The following is a 19,173-nucleotide window of genomic DNA, read 5'->3' on the forward strand; positions in this document are numbered from 1 at the left end:
CAGATCACAACCAAACAGCCCATATCCATTAGAGTCATACAGATGACAGGCACAAACAAGCAAATGCAGGTGTCACGCAAATACCTAGAATCCCATAAAGTCTGATGGCAAATCAACATGCAAAGTTGACTTGCTAATCCCTGCAAACAGCCAGTAAACGAAACGCACAATTGCAAACTTCTATTTCCCTGCCCAGGATTGGGTGAGGACCCCCACCCCACCTTTCTCCCTGGCCCTAGAGGGCCTCCCCAGACTCTCACCCATCATTGTTCAGGTCTGCCAGGGCAATGGCGCTGCCAAAGTAGGCGCCCACCTGCGTGCCCTCCAGCACCTGCCTCCTCCGCAGGTCTCCACCTGCCTCCTGGCTCAGCAAGAAGACAGCACCCATATGTCGGTGCCGTGGGGCACCCGTCACGATGGTGATGTCCGTCGGGTGCAGGATAGCACTGCCCACCTGCACTGTGTACCCTGGGATGTGGGGAAGGTAGTCAATCAAAGACCCAGTAAATTTTGTCCCCTTCTGCTCTGGAACCCACCCCAAACCCCCATCCACGACAGGATTTCCCTCCCAATTTCCTCTATTTCTCTAGTCCATATTGAGCAAAATAACTAGATCTTGGATGCCCAGTAGTGGCACCCCATCTCAGCCCTGAGTCCTGCATACAGCACTGTGAGCTCTGTGTGGGGAGGGATTTTGCATCCTGGGTACTGAGAACAGGGCCTAGTATACAGATAGATGGTACTCAATCAATGTGTGCTAGTTAACATGAATGTTCCTCATCACTCCCCATCCACTGGTCTCACTCTTGCACCAAACACAGAAGGCAAGAAGCCCAGTCGGCCAGGGACTGACCCTTGTCCGACTATCACGCATGGACCAATCCAACCAGACTCACCAATATAGAGGTTTCCTTGGTCTTCTGGGTCCTTGTAACTGTACTCTGATAAATCCCAGTCCTTCCGCTGAATCATATAGCTGTTTCCTTCACAAAGATGTGGGGGAGTAGGGAGGCACAGTCACCACCCCTTTTCTCGACCTTGTCAAGCCCCCCAAACCAGATAAATACTAAGCCCTTCCATTTGCAAATAATTTCTTTAATAATTTTATGAGATAGAATAATGACTCCCATTTTGCAGATGAGAAAACTGAGCCTCAGGGAGGGAAACTGACTTGCCCATAGTCCCATGGGGAGCTAGTTGTAAAGATATGACTGGAATCCAGTTATTTAGGCTCCTGGCCTGGTGTTTTCCCCACTAGATAGTGTTTTCCCCCAACTGTCTAGACACTGAGGTCAGACTGCACATCATTCTTCTTTTGGTCCTGCTCCCAAACTCTTTTGAGCTGCCTACCTAGCCCCTGCTCCTGGGTCTGCTGCTGGAGGGTGCCTGTGGCCCACTCAAGGTACTAAAAGACTAGGGGGGTGGGAGACAGGACCAGAGGAAGGGGTCAGGGTTGGCTGTGCCTCAGATGTTTGTAAACCCAGGGCTGTGACCATGCCCCAGACTACCTGTTGGTCAAAAGGAGATTTGGGGGTTCCCTCTGCTGGTTGATTCTATAACAATAAGGGTTGTTGTTATGTGCCATCGAGTCGTACCCGACTCATAGCTACCGCTCCTTGGGTTGCCAAGGCAGTATCACTATGGAAGTAGATTGCCCAACCTTCCTTCCGAGGAGTGGCTGGTGGGTTTGAACCCCCAGCCTTCTGGTTAACAATAAGGGTACATCCCTGTTACTACAACCTGGGTGGTGCCAGAGAAAGACAAATAGATAAAGGGACTGTGATCCATCAGACACCTGCAAGGTGCTGTGTAGTGTGCTAGTTTTGATATGGGGAAATACTTGGAGCCATAAAGAGATCACCCTATATGCACTGACATGAAAAAGTGCCCAGAATTTACTGGTAATTGAGAAGAGAAAATAGCAGAGCACTATGCTCAGTGTGGGAGCTCTGGCAGCGTAGTGCCTAACGCACTTGACTGCTAACCAGAAGGCTGGCAGTTCAAACCCACCAGCCACTCCTTGGAAGGAAGATTGGGCAATCTACTTCTGTAGTGATATCGCCTCAGAAATCCAAGGAGCGGTAGCTATGAATTGGATCCGACTCGACAGCAGTGAGTTTGGTTTGATTTTTTATGCTTAGTGTGATTTTCTTTGTGTTAAAACAAAAACAAAACAACCACCTATATATTCTAAAATAAATCTGGAAAGATCCACTGAGAAATGGAACTAGGGAGAAGGGCAGAAGAGGGGAATACTTTTTATGGTACCAAATCCTACTGTACTATTTACTTGATGCATTGGGTTAAATAGTGTCCCTCCAAAACTCATGTCCACCTGGAACCTCAAAATATGACCTTATTTGGAAATCGGGTCTTTGCAGATGTGCTCAAGTGAAGATGTGGTCATACTGGATTAGGGTGAGGCCTAATCCAACGACTAGTGTCTTCATAAGAGAAAGGAGAAGGAGATTTGGACTCAGAAGAGACACACAGAAGGCCATGTGACAAGAGGCAGAGTTTAGAATGATGCAGCTATAAGCCAAGGAGCACCAAGGACTGCCTGCAACCAGCAGAAACTAGGAGACAGGCCTGGAACAGATCTTCCCCTCAGGCCTTTGGAGAGAGCATGGCCTGCTGATACCTTGATATGGGACTTCCGGCCGCCTGAACTGTGGGAGAATAAAATTCTGTTGTTTTAAGCCACTCGGTTTGTGGTAATTTATTATGGCAACCCTGGAAATAATACATTGCTGTACTAGGAACATGTTCTACTTTCATGAAACATTTTAAAATGGTTAAACTGGAGTTGTCTGGATCTGAGTTTCAATTCTGGTTTCATAATTTACTGTTATTTACTTAATTAAAGGTTCATTTTATGGAACTGAAATGTTAAGTTTCATAGCGTACTGCTATTTATTCAATTAAAGGCTCAATTTTCTTTTCTGCAAAATGGGTATAATAATACTTGCCTCATAACATTACTATAAAGATTAATTAAGATAATAGGTGTAAAGCCCTGGCACAGAGTAGGTGCTTTACAATAGTAGCAATAGTGGTGGTTTTGATATTGGCAAGAGGGCCCACATCTTCTGCGCTTAGTATAGAGGGTCTGAGTCAGCTGCCCAGCAGCTAGGTTGTCTCTGTTCCTTCTCCCCTCCACCACGACCCCCACCTTTCCAGTTGTAGGCACCGGGCGCCCCGAAGTACACAGTGCTCTGGGTGAAGCCACCACTGGTGCCCAGCTGGCACATGCCCGTCTCCAGGTAGTCGGTGTTGCTGTTGCACATCTCGTTGTGGTAGGTCTGCCAGTCATCACTGGAGTCCAGCTCAAGGTCATTGCCCCGCACGTAGCACTTGCCCACCATGCGCCGCTGGTCATCCGTCCCCGACCACAGCACCTGGGTGTAGCGGTGGGCGCAGACCTGGGGACCCCCAACACACACAGCCTAAGCCTACAATAGGGACCCCAGGGCCAACTGTTTCCTTTGCCCTGTGCACCTCCAGCTTTGTGGGACAGGAGTTGGAAGAGGTCTCCTGGCTTCTCTTTCGTCCCACAGTGATGCCTGTATGGCTTTCTTCCAATCCAAAAACCAAACTCAGTGCTGTTGAGTTGGTTCTGACTCATAGAGACCCTGTCTTGGGTTTCCAAGGCGGTATCTTTATGGAAGTAGATCGCCCAGTCTTCTTTCCAAGGAGTGGCTCATGGGTTTGAACCACCAGCCTTCTGGTTAGCAGTCAAATGCCTTAGGCACTACTTCAGAAATCTGCTCTGAAGGTTGGGAACACTTTTTGGGAAGTAAAAGGATGTGAGAGTGGCCTAGACATCTTGGTAACGGGTGAGGGTATAGGTTCACGAGGCTAAAAGGAGCTAGTTACAGAGCAGACCAGGGAACTTGTTTCTCTGTCCCTTGAAGATTCTTTCCTCTCAATGAAAACATCATTGTTAAAGTAATAATAATAGTAATCAATAATAATAGTCACAGCAGCTAACATTTACTGAATGCTCACCATGTACAAGGAGCTCTGGTGGTGCAGTGGTTAAGAGAATTCAGCTGGTAGCCAAAAGTTCAGATTCCAACCCACCAGCAGCTCCATGGGAGAAAAATTAGGCAGTCTGCTTCTGTAAAGATTTACAGTCTTGCAAACCCTACGGGGTAGTTCTACTCTGCCCTAAAGGGTCACTATGAGTCAGAATTGACTCGATGGCAGTGAGTTTACCATATACAATTCTCAGCTCTTTTCACATATTGACCCTTAAGCCTCCTAACAACTCTTTGGAGTGGGGACAATTATTTTCCCATTTTACAGATAAGGAGACCAAGGCACAGAGAGCTTAGAACATCCCCCATCTTAATATCCCACATCTGTTGCTGCGTTAGCTGTAGTTGAGTTGGTACCTGATTCACGGTCCTGAGCCATCCCCATGATCAGCTGGGAGGCAATGAGGTACACTGTCTGGGAAACGAACCTGGGTCTCTCACAAGGAAGGAGGATTCTACCACTAAACCACCATTTCCCCTCTGCTGGGGGAGGGGTCCCTGCGTGGTACAAACACACTCAGCTGCCAACTGGAAGACTGGAGGTTCGAGTCCACCCAGGGTCATCTCAGAAGAAAGAGCTGGTGGTCTGTTGTGGCTGTTAGCTGTCTTTGAGTTGACCCCGATTTGTGGCAACCCCACATATTATAGAGCAGAACTGCCCCACAGAGTTTTCTTGGCTGCCATCTTTATGGAAGCAGTTTTCCAGGCCTTTCTTCCATGGAGCCACTGGGTGGGTTCAAACCACCAACACTTAGGTTTTAGCAGCTGTGGTGGTTATGTTTGTGTGTTAACTTGGCTGGGCCTGGTTGACTGGCTGGGCAGCTGGTAGTAGTTATTCCCCATGATGAGACTGGCAATCACCTCCATGGTGGGATCTATCACATACCCATGCCTTTGGGTATGTGGTCTGCTTCCTGTATATAAGGAAAAGCCTTTGGGAATGGTCTCTAGCCTATGACATGCTTGGACCCTGCATGTAGCTGTGTCGTTGCTCAGCAGCCTGCTATGCTCTGCCGACCTTGGGACTTAGAATGGACTTAAGTTAATGGCCTGCCGTGTGGTTTGGTAACATCGGGACTGTGCCTTTTTACTTGTTAACCTTGGGGCTTCTCAGCCTCAGCAGCCAGCAGCTGTCTGAGTGAAAAAAACGCCTCTAGCTCCAGTGGGCTGGGAGCAGGGGGCAGAGCTGAATCTGGCTTTCACCCAGCCCCTAGAGCCTGGCACTTTGAACTTGGACTTAAAGCTTCCAAATTGTAAGAATAAACTCCTGTTTAAGGCCATCCCATTTGTGGTGTATTCCTGTCAGAGCAGCACTAGGTAACCAGACAGCAGCTGATTCTAAAAAATTAGCCATTGATAACCCTATAGAGCTCAGCTCTATTCTCACATCCACAGGATGGGTCACCATGAGTCGGAATCAACTCCATGGCGACTGTTGTCTTTACAGGTAAAGAAACCAAGGGACAGAGAGTTTTGTAACCTGACTGTGGTGGTTGTGTGCCATTGAGTCAGCTCTGACTCACATTAACTCTATGGGCAGAGTACAACTGCCCCATGTGGTTCCCCAGCCATAATCTTCACAGGAGCAGATCACCAGTTCTTTTCTCCCTCAGAGCAACTGGTGGGTTCCAACATATGGGTTAGCAGCCAAACGCTTAACTGCTGTCCACCAGTGCTCCTTTAAAACAGGCTGGGGTCAGTCAGGCAAATCCCAGAACCAAGCTTCGTTCTTGTTTACTTGTTTTTGCGTCTTCATCTGACTGTGATACTTCCCAGAGCCACTTCTGAGTCTCCAGAGCCAGCACAGTGCTTGGCACACAGTAGGTAAGAAAAAACTCAAACCCACTGCCATAGAGTCAATTCAGACTTAAGTGATTCCCATTGGGATTCCAAGGTGGTAAATCTTTACGGAAGTAGATTGCCTCATCTTCCTTCTGTGGAGTGGCTGATGTGTTTGAACCGCCAACCTTCTGGTTAGCAGTCAAATGCCTTTGGCACTGTACCACCAGACCTCCTTCACACAGTAGGTACTCATTAAACATTTCTTCAATGAATGGATGGATGGGTGGGCAGACAACTGCTTAAGAACCCAGGATCTAGAACCAGTCTCAAATGGCATACCCCATACAGGGGTCTTCAAAAGGCATTGGTGAACCAATGTAACCCCAGATCTTAAAACAGCACCCAAAGGTGACAGAGATCCCAACACAGTGGCTACTGGGATGGGTGACTGACTAGAAGGGAGCACAAGAGAACATTCTAGAGTAATGTAATATGCTATATCTTTAATGGGTGTTGCTTACCCAAGTATGTATGTATTTGTCAATACTCACTGAAACAAAATCTGCATTTTGCTGTATATAAGTTTTATATCAAAGAAATGAACAAACAATTGTCCTTCTACAACTCAAATTGAGAGTGCAGGGGCCTGTCCTGAAGAATACAGGCAGGAGGTGACAACTGACAGCTGGGAGTGGCCATAAAGCAGACCCGGGTGAGCATCGGTCAGCAGGGCTGTGTTTCTTCCGTCCACCCACCCGCTTGCCCGCCTCCCAGGAAGGAGGGCCGGCCAGGGCTGAGTGCCCGAGGCCCTCTCTGCCCTTTCCTCCTTGCAGTTCCCTTAGTTCGTTCCCACGATGGGTGAGCACCCAGGGTGGGGGTGGGGAGGAAGTGGGTGATTCAGACAGGACCCAGGCTGTACCCGCCCTGGGAGGATGCCAGAACCCTGCCCCCCTACAACTCCCAGGAGCTCAGAGAGCAAGGGACACACGCCTGTTGAGTTGTACAGCCGAAGACCACGCAAGGACAGACAGGGCCACAGAAAGGGGCACTCGTCAAGGCTCCAGCACACAACTGAAGGACCCCTCTCCAGCCCTCTGCTTCCCTCTCCAGGTGCTGGGACATGAGGAAGAGGGCTGGGGGTGGAAGCGGGGAGCCAGCAATTAGTGCCCACTTACCAGGACTCTGCCTGCAGGGCCCTGGCTGGCCACAGTCACCCCAAGCCACATGTCCTCAATGATGTGATGATCAGGGTCACCTGTGCACAGAAGGAATCATGATCCAGGGCACCTCGCCCCATGTTCCCAGTGCCCAGAGCCTCCACGGTGCAGGGGCTGGTCCCTCTTGGACCCTCTGTTCCACCAGGGCAGCCCTCCTCACCTCCTTTCCCAGGCCATCATTTGTTTGACTCCACAAATCCCATAAATCCCACTGGGTTCCACTTTCCACTCAGGCTCCCTCTTCCCAGATGGACAAGAAGTGACTAGAAGCTGCACAAGCCAGCCTGATCATTCTTCTGGTCCTTTTCTCTGTGCTGCCTCCTCTACCTGACCCAGCCCTGGTCCCTGCCCTTCCCCTCACTTTTCTCCTTGATGTCCATCCGCTCACAGTCATCCTTGAGGGCAGTGAGTGGGCACAGGTATACAGCACCGGTCCGGTTGGTGTAGCCATCAGCCACAGCAAGGTCTCGGGGGGCACCAGCCAGGAGCCTGGGGGGAGGAGGCATGGAGGCTGGGCTCAGTCTCTGCATGGCCCCTTTCAAACAACTGCTGTTCATAGTGTGTTTACGAGCACCTGCTCTGTGCCTGGCTCTGTGGCAGGCTCTGGAAGTGTAGGGATGACTGGACCCCAATTCCTGCCTTCATAGAGTGGCCAGTGTAGGGGAAGGCAGGCAAAGAAACAGACAACCACAAGACATGCCCCATGAAAGGGGAGCAACCAGAGAGGCCCCAGAGGAGATGGCCCCAGACTGAGGAAGAGGACTAGGGTCCACCAGGTGAAGAAGGGGAGAAAGGGCGCTTTGGGAAAAGGTATAGCACGTGCAAGGGCCAGGAAGCATGAGGAAGCAGGGTGATTCAGAGATCTGCAAGGCCCTGCAGATAGCTGTAGCCAGGAACCTCAGAGAGGGACAGAGGCTGGGCGGGAAGGGCCTTGTGGGAATCACGGAGGAATTTTAAGCAAGAGAGTGACAAGGTCAGATTTGTGTTTGGAAAGGAATGCTTTGGCCTCTAAGATGAAGGTAGATCGGAAGAGAGTAAGACTGGAGGAATTTTGGCACAGGGTTCAAATGCCAGGGAGGCCCGAGGGGAGAACTTTGTGAGGGGGTAGGGTGAGTTATCCTATGTCTGAGTCCTTCCTTGCTAAGCCATTTGAAACTTAGATTGAGGACACCTGAGCTCCTAAGTGATCTGGGTGGGCACCAGCCCTCCTCCCCTACCTGGAGACAGGACCACAAGGTACAGGGTGGGCACCCGACACTTTGGACAATGTGGCCCCAAGGCAGAATTCCCAGGGGCTGGGCATGAGGGTGGAGCTGGGCAAGGACTACCATCTTCCCTCTAGTCTGCCCAGAGCCTATTTTTAGGGACACGGACTACAAGTCCCCATAAGGGTGCTGAGGACTCTGGCCCCAGCAGGAAGCCATTGCCCTAACAACTTATCCTATCCTAGAGTGGTGACTGGGGTGGGGGGAAGCAGGGCATAAGCTTTGAAATTATATCTCAAAGGACAGTGCGTGGACCACCCAAATCAGACATCCTTGTTATCAGATATTTGTTAAAAAGGCAAATTCCTCAGTCCATGGATGGGAGCTGGGGTGGAGTCCTGGGACCTTTTTTTTTCCCCTAAGTTTTTTTTTTTTTTAATTGTAGTAAATATATATGTAGCAAAACATTGCCATTTCAATCGTCTTCAAACATATAGTTCAATGACATCAGTTATGTTCATCATGGTGCTCAACCATCATCCTTATCTACTCCCAAATTTTCCCATCATCCAGGACATGCATACTTAACATGCACTCCAAATACTGTCCACCCATAGTTGGAGAATCTAGATTTACCCACCATCCCTGCTCTCTCTCTGCAGCCTCTCAGGGTTCTTCTAGGACCTTCCCCTGCCCTCCCACCTCTATCCTGGTGGACCTAACCCAGGTCTCTCCCCACTCGGGCCCAGTAATGCCATCATCCTGAGACTTCCAGCTCAAAACCTGGCCTCAAGGCCTCCTGCCAGAGTCGTGGCAGTGCTGTGCCACAGCCTGCCTGCAGCTCCCGCCTGGGCCCTGTGAGTGAGGGTTGCTGGGAGTGAGCAGGGCAGGGCCTGGACATGCTGGGGCCTGGGGTGCCTCCGCCCAATGGATGTCAGGAATGCACTGCCTGGGGGTGCTGGGAAGAGAGAGGGGCCTCTGTCTGCACCTCACATCTGAGGCTCAGTCCTCACCCTGGGGAAGTGTTCCTGGGAGCAGGGTACAGCTTCTGCAAGGAGGGCAGTGTTAGGAGTGCCAGTCAGGGAGGCTGGGTCGGGACCAGCAAGGAAGCCAGGCCCCGTTAGTCACCCTTTGTCTGGGCTGAGGAGAGTGCCTGGCCACCCATGGATATCCACCCACTGGCACTCCTGACACATGAGAGAAGGAAGCACCAGGCCTATAGGAAAACAACACCTGGTTCTAGGATTTGTTCTGCATCAAGGAGTGGTCTCCTTTCCTCTTTAGCCTTGAGTGCCTCATCTGTAAAACAGGGACAGCAGCTGTCGCACAATCTCCAGGGTTGTTTGGAGAACAAATGGGTTCATTCTGTGCAAGGACTCTGGGTCTATGAAGCCATGGCCAGTGCGAGCACTGTGGTTCTGGTTTCTTATGGCACAGGGACTAGCCCTAGCATAGCCCTTGGACTCCTTCCAGGGATCTCTGCCCACCAGGTTAGGAAACCCAGAGCAGAGAAAAAGAACAGACTAGTTCAGTTGTTTCCAGGGAGCAGAGGATGGGACCTAAGTCAGCCTTTCACAATCACTAAGGTGGGGCTGGTGGACATTAGCCACTAGACTCATTTGAGGGAGAAGGGGGACAGCAGTGTGCTCAGATTTGGCAGGAGCTGGCTTGATGGGGTCTAGCCTCAGTGGCTGAGGGGGCTCCTGGGGAGCCCGGATTGCATTCCAGGGCATTTGATGCAATGAAGTGTCTGCCCCTGCGGCTGCTGCTGCTGCTGCTGCTGCCCTGCCCAAGTTGTTCAGGCAGGAGGGGAAGGCTGAGCCCCTGTGCCTCAGCCTCCTGGGGCACTGAGCAGGCAGAGCTGGATGTGAATGGGAAGTGGGCTGAGAGAAATGCCCTTATCACCTATGCCCTTCCCTAGCCCTTCCTCAGCTTTGTGCCTGCTGATGGAGGGTGCAGCAGGGCCAGGGCCCAAGTTCCAGCCCCATATCCTAGGCCCTTCCCTTCCCACAGGGAGCCCCCCACCCCCCATAGAGTATTTTTAGCTCCTACTTGGCCCGCTCAGAGGCCCTTTAAGGCCCTCTGGCTCCCAGCCCAGCATCCAATGGGTCTACAGCCAGAGGACTGCGCACGGATGGGGGAAGGCGGCTGTGGAGACAGTGTCAGGTCCAGCTCCCTCCAGCCACAGCCAGGTGTGTGTGGCTGGAGGCTAGAGAATTTAGAGGATGAGAGGGACCTTAAAACCAAACCAAATCCACTGACATGGAGTCCATTCCAACTCATACCCACCCTATAGGGCAGAGGAACCAAAAAAGAGCCAAAAACAAACCCACTGCCATAGAGTTGATTCTGACTCACAGAGACCCTCCATTGGGTTTCTGAAGCAGTAAATCTTTATGGAAGTAGAATGCCCCATCTTCTTTCCTCGGAGTGGCTGGTGGGTTTCAACTTCCTTAGGCACTACACCACCAGAGCTCCTTCATAGCTGCCCTATAGGATTTTCAAGGCTGTAGATCTTTTAGGAAGCAGACTGACTCATCCTTCTCCCTCAGAGTGGAGTGACTGGTGGGTTGGAATGGTCAAATGGGTGACCTTTTGGTTAACAACTGACTGCTTTAAACACTTGCCACTAGAGTGCCTTTGTTGTTGTTGAGATGTGCGCTCGAGTCAGACCCAACTCATAGCAACCCCTCCTTGGGTTTCCAAAGTGATACCATTACAGAAGTAGATTGCTCCATCTTCCTTCCGAGGAGTGGCTGGTGGGTTTGAACCGCCAGCCTTCTGGTTAGAGTGCCTTAGAGGGACCTTACTTACATGCAAATACTATGTAGATTAATATGCAAATAAACACTTCTGCTACCTGCTGTCGGGTCTGGTTCAGATCAGAATCCAGAAATTGACTCCCAGACCACCACTGAGCCCATCCTCCCAGCAGCAGTAAGGAGGGACGCTAAACGGAGGGAGGCTTTGCCTGGATCTGGGAAAAAAGAAAAGATTATCCCTCTCCTACGTCAAGCTGGTCTGGGTGGTATCAAGGAGGGACCCTGGAGGCAAAGGAATGGGTGAAAGGACCTCTCAAGAGCTTCCAAACAGCTACCTCTTTACCCTCTCCTTTGGCTCCAGCCAGACAGCCCGTCCTGGTCCCTGGGGAGCCCCCAGAGCTCTGGGCTGCTCAGCCCTGCACCATCACTTCTCCCAGGGCAGTTCAAAGCTAATGAAACAGCCCAGTAAAATGTAGTAGAATTGGAGAAGGCTGGGGACTGGGGCCCAGGAGAGCTGTGGGCACCAGGTCAGCTTGCCCTAACGAGAAGGCTTCCCAGAGGGACACTGGTGGGCAATGCTCAGAGAAACAGCCTATTAAGATTCAATTTCCCAGACTTCTTGCCTCCCCTCAGGGAGGTGCCTGGGGGTTCTAATGGGAAGACTTTCTGTTAACTTGGCTTAAGAAAAGGTGTGTGTGTGGGGGGGGTGCAAAGAGGACCCAGCATTCAGGCCAATGGTCCCCCCATACCTTCCTCCCCAGGTCCCTAGTCCCCTCCCAAGTTCTCCTCCCACCTGGGCCTGCTCCAGCCCTGAGCCCCAGGGAGGAGGGGGCAGCTCGCCTATGCCTGGATCCCAGCTCGGTGCCAATCCTGCTTCCCAAATTAGCCATCTCCCCAGAGGCTGCTCCTATGGTAGCAGAAACTGCAGTCTTTTGGTCCTCCCACTATACCTCCTTATACTGCCCAACCAGCCCCCTCTCTCCAGGGGTGACTCAGCCCTCAACAAGCTAAGGGAGTGAGGGAATGAGAAAAGACAGGAGAAAGGTCTTGGCCCAAACCTCCAATAAAACAGAACAAGGATGTTTTTTCCATTTCTTTTCCCTCTCCCTGGATTTTTAGTACTTTTTTCCTCCCTATATTTGACCCTTTAGGAACTTCCTCTTGGAGCTCTGGTGGTGTGGTGCCTAAGGCATTTGACTGCTAACCAGAAGTTTGGCAGTTCAAACCCACCAGCTGCTCCACAGAAGGAAGATGGGGCAATCTATTTCAGAAACCCAAAGAGGGTCATTACTTTGAGTCAGAATCAACTTGATGGCAACGAGTGTGGTTTTCTTTTTGAAAAAAAAAAAGAAAGAAAGTTCTTATCATCTAACCTCAATCTCTCTTCAGCAGGGGAGCTCTCTCTTCTGCCTTTGCAGAAGAGTTCTGACCAAACTCCTTTTACTTTTTTTCCTACAAGATAAGGTTCCCCAACCTCCTACCCAATTGAGAGGCCCTTGGCCTGGACTGGTTAGAGAGAAAGGATGCCACATATAAAGCCCTTCTGCCCGCAGCCAAAGCTGCTGGGCCCATTTCTGCACGGCACGAGCCTCAGAGGATGCCAGGTCTCGCCCTGCCCAGGGAAACATGTTTTGGGAGAGCACAGCACATAAGCCTGGCTCCTGTCTACCTCAGGCATGACCTCATCTTCCAGGAGCCGCAGCCACCCCTGCCCCCAGGCTTTCCAGACACACTCACTTCCAGGCAGGGATGAGAGGGAGAAACGGCTCAGAAGTATCCCACATAGCCTAAGAGGTCAGGCCAAACCAGAACACCTGGATTCCCAGAGCAACTGCTTATAGGGAGTCACTAACTACTTCTCTGAGGAACAGTCCCTCTCATTCCCCAGAGGTCCCCATCCCTCGCCCCAAGAAGCTCGCTGCATCTCAGTCCTTGGCCCTGCTCCACGCCCAGAGACTGGGAGATGGGGCCTGGATTGGGGTGAGTCTCTTGTGTCATGGTCAGGGAGCCCCAGTTCAGAGGTGAAGGAGACAGAGTAGCGGAGAGGGGCCACATGAGGTTTCAAACATTTCTGGAACAAGGCCTCCTGAGAGAATATGAGGGAAATTGCGTTCCCACCACAACCAGAAGAATGCACCAACATGCATAATTTTGCATATATTTTCAGAGGTCCCTGCATCTCCTGAAAACCTATTAGCCCCAACTGCAAGCCTGCTCAGGACCCTGAGCTCTCCCCCTTTTCCCAAGGAATCTTGAGACTAACAGAAGATGAGGCTGCAGTTTGACTTATACTCAAGCAGCTGTTCACATCTGGCTACACAGCTGACTGCAGCTAAGTCCAGCTATGCCCAGCTGGCTCTCCCAAAGGGCTAAGGGACAGAATTCAGTGAGATGGGCCAAGATACAGAACTACTCCTGGGAAACATTGAGGTTACCCAAGGGAGTACTCAGAACTCTACCTAGAACTGCCTGCCTCTCAGAGGTTCAGAAGGCATCAACCTATCAGCTTTAGAATCTTCTGGGCTTTTGGCAGGTCTAGCTCCTCTCTCTAGACCTCCAGGAAAAAAAGGAGAACTCCTCTGCTCAGTCACCTTGGTGGGGTCCATGAGTGATGGGAGTGCATTAGGGTCTTGGCCTTGACATAGGAGATGTGGGCTATTAAAAGCCTCTTACACACATTATCTCATTAAACTACACTATCACCTCAGCTACTGACTGAAAAGTTGGTGTTCAAATCCACCCAGAGGCTCCACAGGAGAAAGACCTGGTAAATTGTTCTTATAAAGATTACAGCCTAGAAAACCCCATGGGGCAGTTCTCTGTCACATAGAGTTGCTATGAGTTAAAATCAACTTGATGGCATACACAAGAACACCATCACCCATGAGGAATAGTTAAGTGCTGGGCTATTAAGTGAAAGGTTGGTGGTTCAAACACAACCAGAAGTGCTTCAGAAGGAAGGCCTGGGAATCCACTTCTGAAAAGTTATGGTGACATCTGCTATCACCCCATAAAGGTGGGCTGTTCCTCCACCATCTCACTCACACACACATGCACACACACACACAGATGAGGCTTAGGTATTAGTGACAAACCCCAGACAGGTCACTGGCAGTGGGACTCCCAAGCCTCTTCTCTATCCATGATGCCAAGTTGCCTCTAACAGGACAAAAGACGTAGGAAGGAGCATATGGATCCAGGTGCAACACCTCTTTGGGGAAAATTGGCCCAGAGAAGGGAAATATCTTGCTCAAGGTCACATAGCAAAGGGGGTACGTATAGAATCATTTATAGTCTGATTTTGTGCTTCCCAGTCTGATTTCTTTACACGATGTTTCCTTATATCATGTAGATTCAGCATTAAGTCAAATAAAATATTTTTCTGATCTGGAATAGAGAGAGCACCAACATAGAAACTTATGCTGATGGTCACTTAGGGTCTCCAAGGCCAGACTACAGCTACCGGGGCCAAGCTGGGAAGGGTGTGGTGGCCACTGCTTCAGCAGAAGTCAGGTGGAGTTAAGGCTAAGTCCAGGTAGGCAGGCTGAGCAGGGGCTGGACTCACAGGGCAGTGGCCAAAGCTCGGCAGAGCTTGGACTTTGAACTTTCCAAGTTCCTCAAGTTCTGCAGGCTCTAGGCAGAGCTGGGAGGGATTGCAAGGCACCCTTGATCTTACCACATCCTCTCGCTCAGAGAGGTCAGAGGTGAGGAAGGGGCAGACTCCTGCCAGCTCACCCAGCCCAAAGAGTTGGGTGAAGACTGCCTGTCCTATCCTAACCACTGTCCTTCTCTGGGCATCCTCACTTCCTCTAGCTGCCCTTGTCCCTCAATTGCCAACCTCAGCAGAGAAATCTCCGAGTCCTAGACAAGTCCCTCTAGGCATGCATGTATATATGTGTGTGCATGTGTGCCCATGTGTGCACATGTATGCATGTGTGTCTGTGTGGTGGGAATGGAGACCTGAGCAGCTGGATGTTATCTCCTTCTCCTCCCTTCCCTATGCCTAGCTCCTCCCTCTTCTTCTTGCAGCTGTTGGGGAAGGAGACCAGAAGAAAGAGAAAAACACCATTTCCCTCTTCAAACCCAAACAAACACACTCAGGGTTGAAGATTCAACATGAATCTGTGGAATGTGGGGAAGATGTCCAGTGGGGACAGCGGCCACTGCTGGGGAGGAAGCAGGACAGAGAGCAGAAGTTGAGGCAGCCCCTCCTCTCCACTACTCCTCACAACCTCAAGAGGTCAGCGTGAGCTTGAGGGCTTTGACAGTTCCAACGGCCCAGACTCACCCATCACCTCACCTTCCAACCGCCAGGCAGTGGAGGAGGCTGTCTAGTCTGGCTCTGCAGAGGGTGTGGCCACAGACTCAATTCGAGGTATCAGGAGGGAAGGGGGCAGGTTTGAATGTATACGCCCATAGACTCTTTCTAGGTGTTATGTGTGTGGAGAGAGAAGTTCCCACTAGGTGTTCCTTTGCAGTTTGCCCCCAGCTCCCAGCTCTGGAAAGAAGCAGCTAATGCTCGGTGCTCGGTTCACAGAATGGGAAGGGGCTCAGCGACCACGACCCTACTTCCACTCTCAGGAGAGATCTAAAGGCCAGAGAGGCTCCGCCTAGGTACCTTCTGACCAGTCAGTCAGCCCTTGTACATGATGACTGCCCCCACTCCATACCTAATCCCTCAGTTTCTCGCCCAACCCCAGAAGCCAGAGGGTTACTCCGGACTCCACCCCTTAATACCCCGTTCCCAAGGAGGCCTGGAAATCCTCGGGCCCAAGACTCCGACTCTACTCCAGATCCACACCCTATCACACACACATGCTCCCGCCAGCCCCCGCCAACCTCACTTACAGGTAGCGCTGTTGCCGCTCCGTTTGCCGATGGAGGGCGACAGAGTAACCGAAGAGGCTGCCCGGGTTCCCGGCCTCCTTCACCACCAGGAATCGGGTGTCCAGGTTGAAGGCGGAGGCGACGCGGCCGCCGGCGGCCACCATCAAGGCAAGCGCGCAGAGCAACGGGCGCGGGACTGGAGGCGCGGGGCGGGAGCCGGGCCCCATGGCTGCGAGCGGGAGACCGGGGCCAGGCGAGAGCGCGTGAGAGCGCGGAGCTGCGAGGGAGGACCTGTTCCACCTGCTGCCGGCGCAGCTTGGGACACTCGGGCCCTCTGCGTCGTTGCGCCCTGCGGTGCTGATTAGTTTCTTATCCTCTGCACTGGTCAGTCTTACGTCTGTTCAGGGTCAGCGCTCCCGGGTCCCCCTGCTCCGCCCGCGGGTCTAGTCTCTCGCTTCCTTCCCACACCGGGTCACAGCCTCTCGCCCCGGGCTCCCGGCCCCCCAGCTCGTCCCAGCCGCGCCCCCTTGGCCGCGCTGTCGTCTTCAATGCTGGCTCGGCGGCAGATCTGGGCCCGCGGACGGGTCGACCGCAAGAAGGGCGGGAGGGAGGGGTCTCCCCCGTCGCGCGCCCCGCCTCCCCACGCCCAGCCTCGCACCTCCCCACCTTGCGCGCCCAGCCCAGATCTGCTTTCCTTCCGGGGAAAGAGAAAAGGTCCCGGCTCGGCCACCGCCTCTTAAAGGGGCAGCAACCCCCCTCCCTCCTCATCCTCATTTCCGCGACTCCGCCCACTCCCCCAAACACCTGTGCGGGAGCCCTTAAAGGCTTGGTTTTCCCCTCCCCGCCTCTTGCTGCTCCCAGGAAGCGTCGCCTCCCAAGCAAGATGAATTGGACGGGCGGGGTTGGGCTTGGGATTTGTCCAGCCTTTTTGCTGCGTCTGCTACTGCTGCTGAAAAGGCCGTCCCAGTAGCAGCCACCTCGACCTGGCCCGTTGGAGAGCCCCGGCGTTGGCGCGTCTTGGAACCGACCTACGCGCGCGCCTGCCTGGAATGCTGGACTGTCTTCCGCGGCGCTGTGAGTCCCTAAGAGGTGGCTCGCGGTCTCTGGGCGTTGTCCTTTCACCAAACCTCTGGGTGGTCCTTATGGAGATTTATTTATCTCCACCCCTCCACCCTGATCCAACCGAGAACGGTCCCCCAGCTATGCCAGACAAATATTTAGCAATGGTAAATAAACAAACATCGCTAGTTGCTGATTATAATTGGCAACCAGACAGCATCTTTCCCAAAAGGTTGCGTCCTCCGGTAGCCCTTATAAACCTGTCCGTGTGGAAATGAAGTTCCTTTTCCTTCTTAGATCGCACTGCATGGCGGTGGAGCCTGGCCCAGATTGTATCCATTTCTTACTCCCAGCCCAGCAGAGTCCCAAGGGTCCCCTCCTCCCATCCAGCCTTGGGCTGAACGTTTGGAAACTGAGTGAGGACACCGAGCCACCACAGGTGTGTAGTGGGTGGTGCCGGGTGGATGAAGTGGGCGGGGCCCAAAGGTCTAGTTATCCGCACAAAAATCAAACTGGAAGGGAACTTCAGTAGGTCGCTATGTGCTTTAAGTCTCACTCAGATTTCCTTTATAGCAGCACAAAGACCCACCTTTCTCTGAGCCTTCTTTTCTCTTGACTAAAGATGTTTTCTTATTCTGGTCCAGAAGTCCAGCCCTCAGTGTCCATTCCCTTGAAGTTCAGCTTCTAGCCCTAATCTTACTATGATAATAAAGAGAAACATACCATGTGTGAAGCAGTTATACAGTAGGAACTATGCTAAGTGCTTTACAAACATTAAATTAAATCTTCACAATAATCTTGGAGGTGTTATCTTCATTTTTCTGTTATTGTTGTGGTTAACCAAAAACCAAACCAAACTCACTGCCATTGAGTTGGCCCATCTTTCTTCCACAGAGCAGCTGGTGGGTTTGAACTGCTGACCTTCTGTTTAGCAGCCAAATGCCTTATCCATTACACCACCAGAGCTCTATCAAGTCAGTTCCTTCTCACAGGGACCCTGTGTGCATCAGAATGAAACACTGCCCAGTCCTGCACCAGCCTCACAGTTGGTGCTATGTTTGAGTCCGTTGTGGCAGCCACTGTCTCAATCCATCTCATTGAGAGTCTTCATCGTTTTCGCAACATGATGTCCTTCTTCAGGGACTGGTCCCTCCTGATAACATGAAGGGAACATGTTACCCATTTTAAAGATGAGGAAACTGAACTTGTGGGAGGTTAAGTAACTTGGTGAAGCCATAGAGCTAGGGTACTAATTCTATGTTAACTGACCCTGGAGCCCTTCTTAAGCACTTCTGCTAATAATTAACATTTGTACAATACTCAGGACAGATCCAGGTTTGGTAATACCTGAAGCTTGTACAACTTGGAGGCTCTCTTTAAGGAAAAGAATAAAGAATTAAGAATTAGATGAAGAGTCCAGAGTCTTATTTTACAGTTTATGATAATTTCATATTCTGACTTTCATTCCATCCTCCTGGCATTGTTGGGGGGTCAGGATTATCATCCTCATTTAACTTATGAGGAAATGGAGGCTCAGTAGGTTACCTAGATGGCCAAGGTCACGCAGCTTGTGGGAGATAGAGATGGGGAAGGAAGCTGCTGATCCCAGCTGTATCTTTAAGGGACAAACTCTAGACAGCTGTTGGTCTGAGAGCCAGACACACCTAAACAAAAACAGCTGCGATAGCAGCTTTCTGTGTAGTGTTTGGGGAGAGGACACTCATCCCTGTCTGCCCTTCAGACAGCATTTGTTCCCGAGCTGTGACACTTAGAGCCACCCAGCCTTTCTCGTGGTCTAGGAGATAGATGTCTGGGGTCAAGAAGCAGGAAGGTAACCTGGATGGAAGTTGAACGGTAATGTATGCCCCTCCTTTTGGCTGGCTGCTTGTCATCCGCTTCCTTCCTGGAGAAGAGGAGCCAGCCAGGGCCAGGGGGCAGGGGTCCAGGGTAGACACCCACGGTGAGCAAGGGTCCCATCTGAAATAGCTCTGAGAGCCCTGGGATGACAGACTGACACCATGCCAAGTGTTATCTCTTTGGCCACCGCAAACAGGAATGACCAGCATGTCCGATCCCGGGCCTGGGAGCAGGAAAGGGATGAGGGCTGGTTTTTCCACTCTAACAGAGTATCCAGAGAGAATGTGGGGGTGGGAGCAGGGGTGACTGGTAGGAGGAGGGCTTGAGCTGAGGAATGTGGGGGAGTGTCAGACAGATCTGGGGGCTGGAATGAGGGTGGAGGCAGACACTAAGACTGGAAGGGTCTGGGCTGGAGAGATGCAGA

The 19,173-nt window shown here is 51.6% G+C and overlaps 1 protein-coding gene across 1 annotated transcript in view; it reads right to left on the bottom strand.

Moving 5' to 3' along the window:
• The window catches only part of ITGA3 (integrin subunit alpha 3), a 33,531-nt gene extending 17,471 nt beyond the window's left edge, over positions 1 to 16,060 (bottom strand). The window contains exons 1-6 of the mRNA XM_007941924.1: positions 15,855 to 16,060; positions 7,401 to 7,528; positions 6,998 to 7,077; positions 3,173 to 3,422; positions 897 to 983; positions 261 to 468 (exon numbers count right to left, since the gene is read on the bottom strand). Of these exons, the coding sequence (XP_007940115.1) occupies positions 261 to 468; positions 897 to 983; positions 3,173 to 3,422; positions 6,998 to 7,077; positions 7,401 to 7,528; positions 15,855 to 16,060 (959 nt within the window). The remainder of the gene's footprint in view (positions 1 to 260; positions 469 to 896; positions 984 to 3,172; positions 3,423 to 6,997; positions 7,078 to 7,400; positions 7,529 to 15,854) is intronic.
• Between the last annotated feature and the right edge of the window lie 3,113 nt (positions 16,061 to 19,173).

The sequence above is a fragment of the Orycteropus afer genome, unplaced genomic scaffold (assembly GCF_000298275.1).
Source record: "Orycteropus afer afer isolate SDZICR_OR568_19922 unplaced genomic scaffold, OryAfe1.0 scaffold00085, whole genome shotgun sequence".
Lineage (NCBI taxonomy): Eukaryota > Metazoa > Chordata > Mammalia > Tubulidentata > Orycteropodidae > Orycteropus > Orycteropus afer.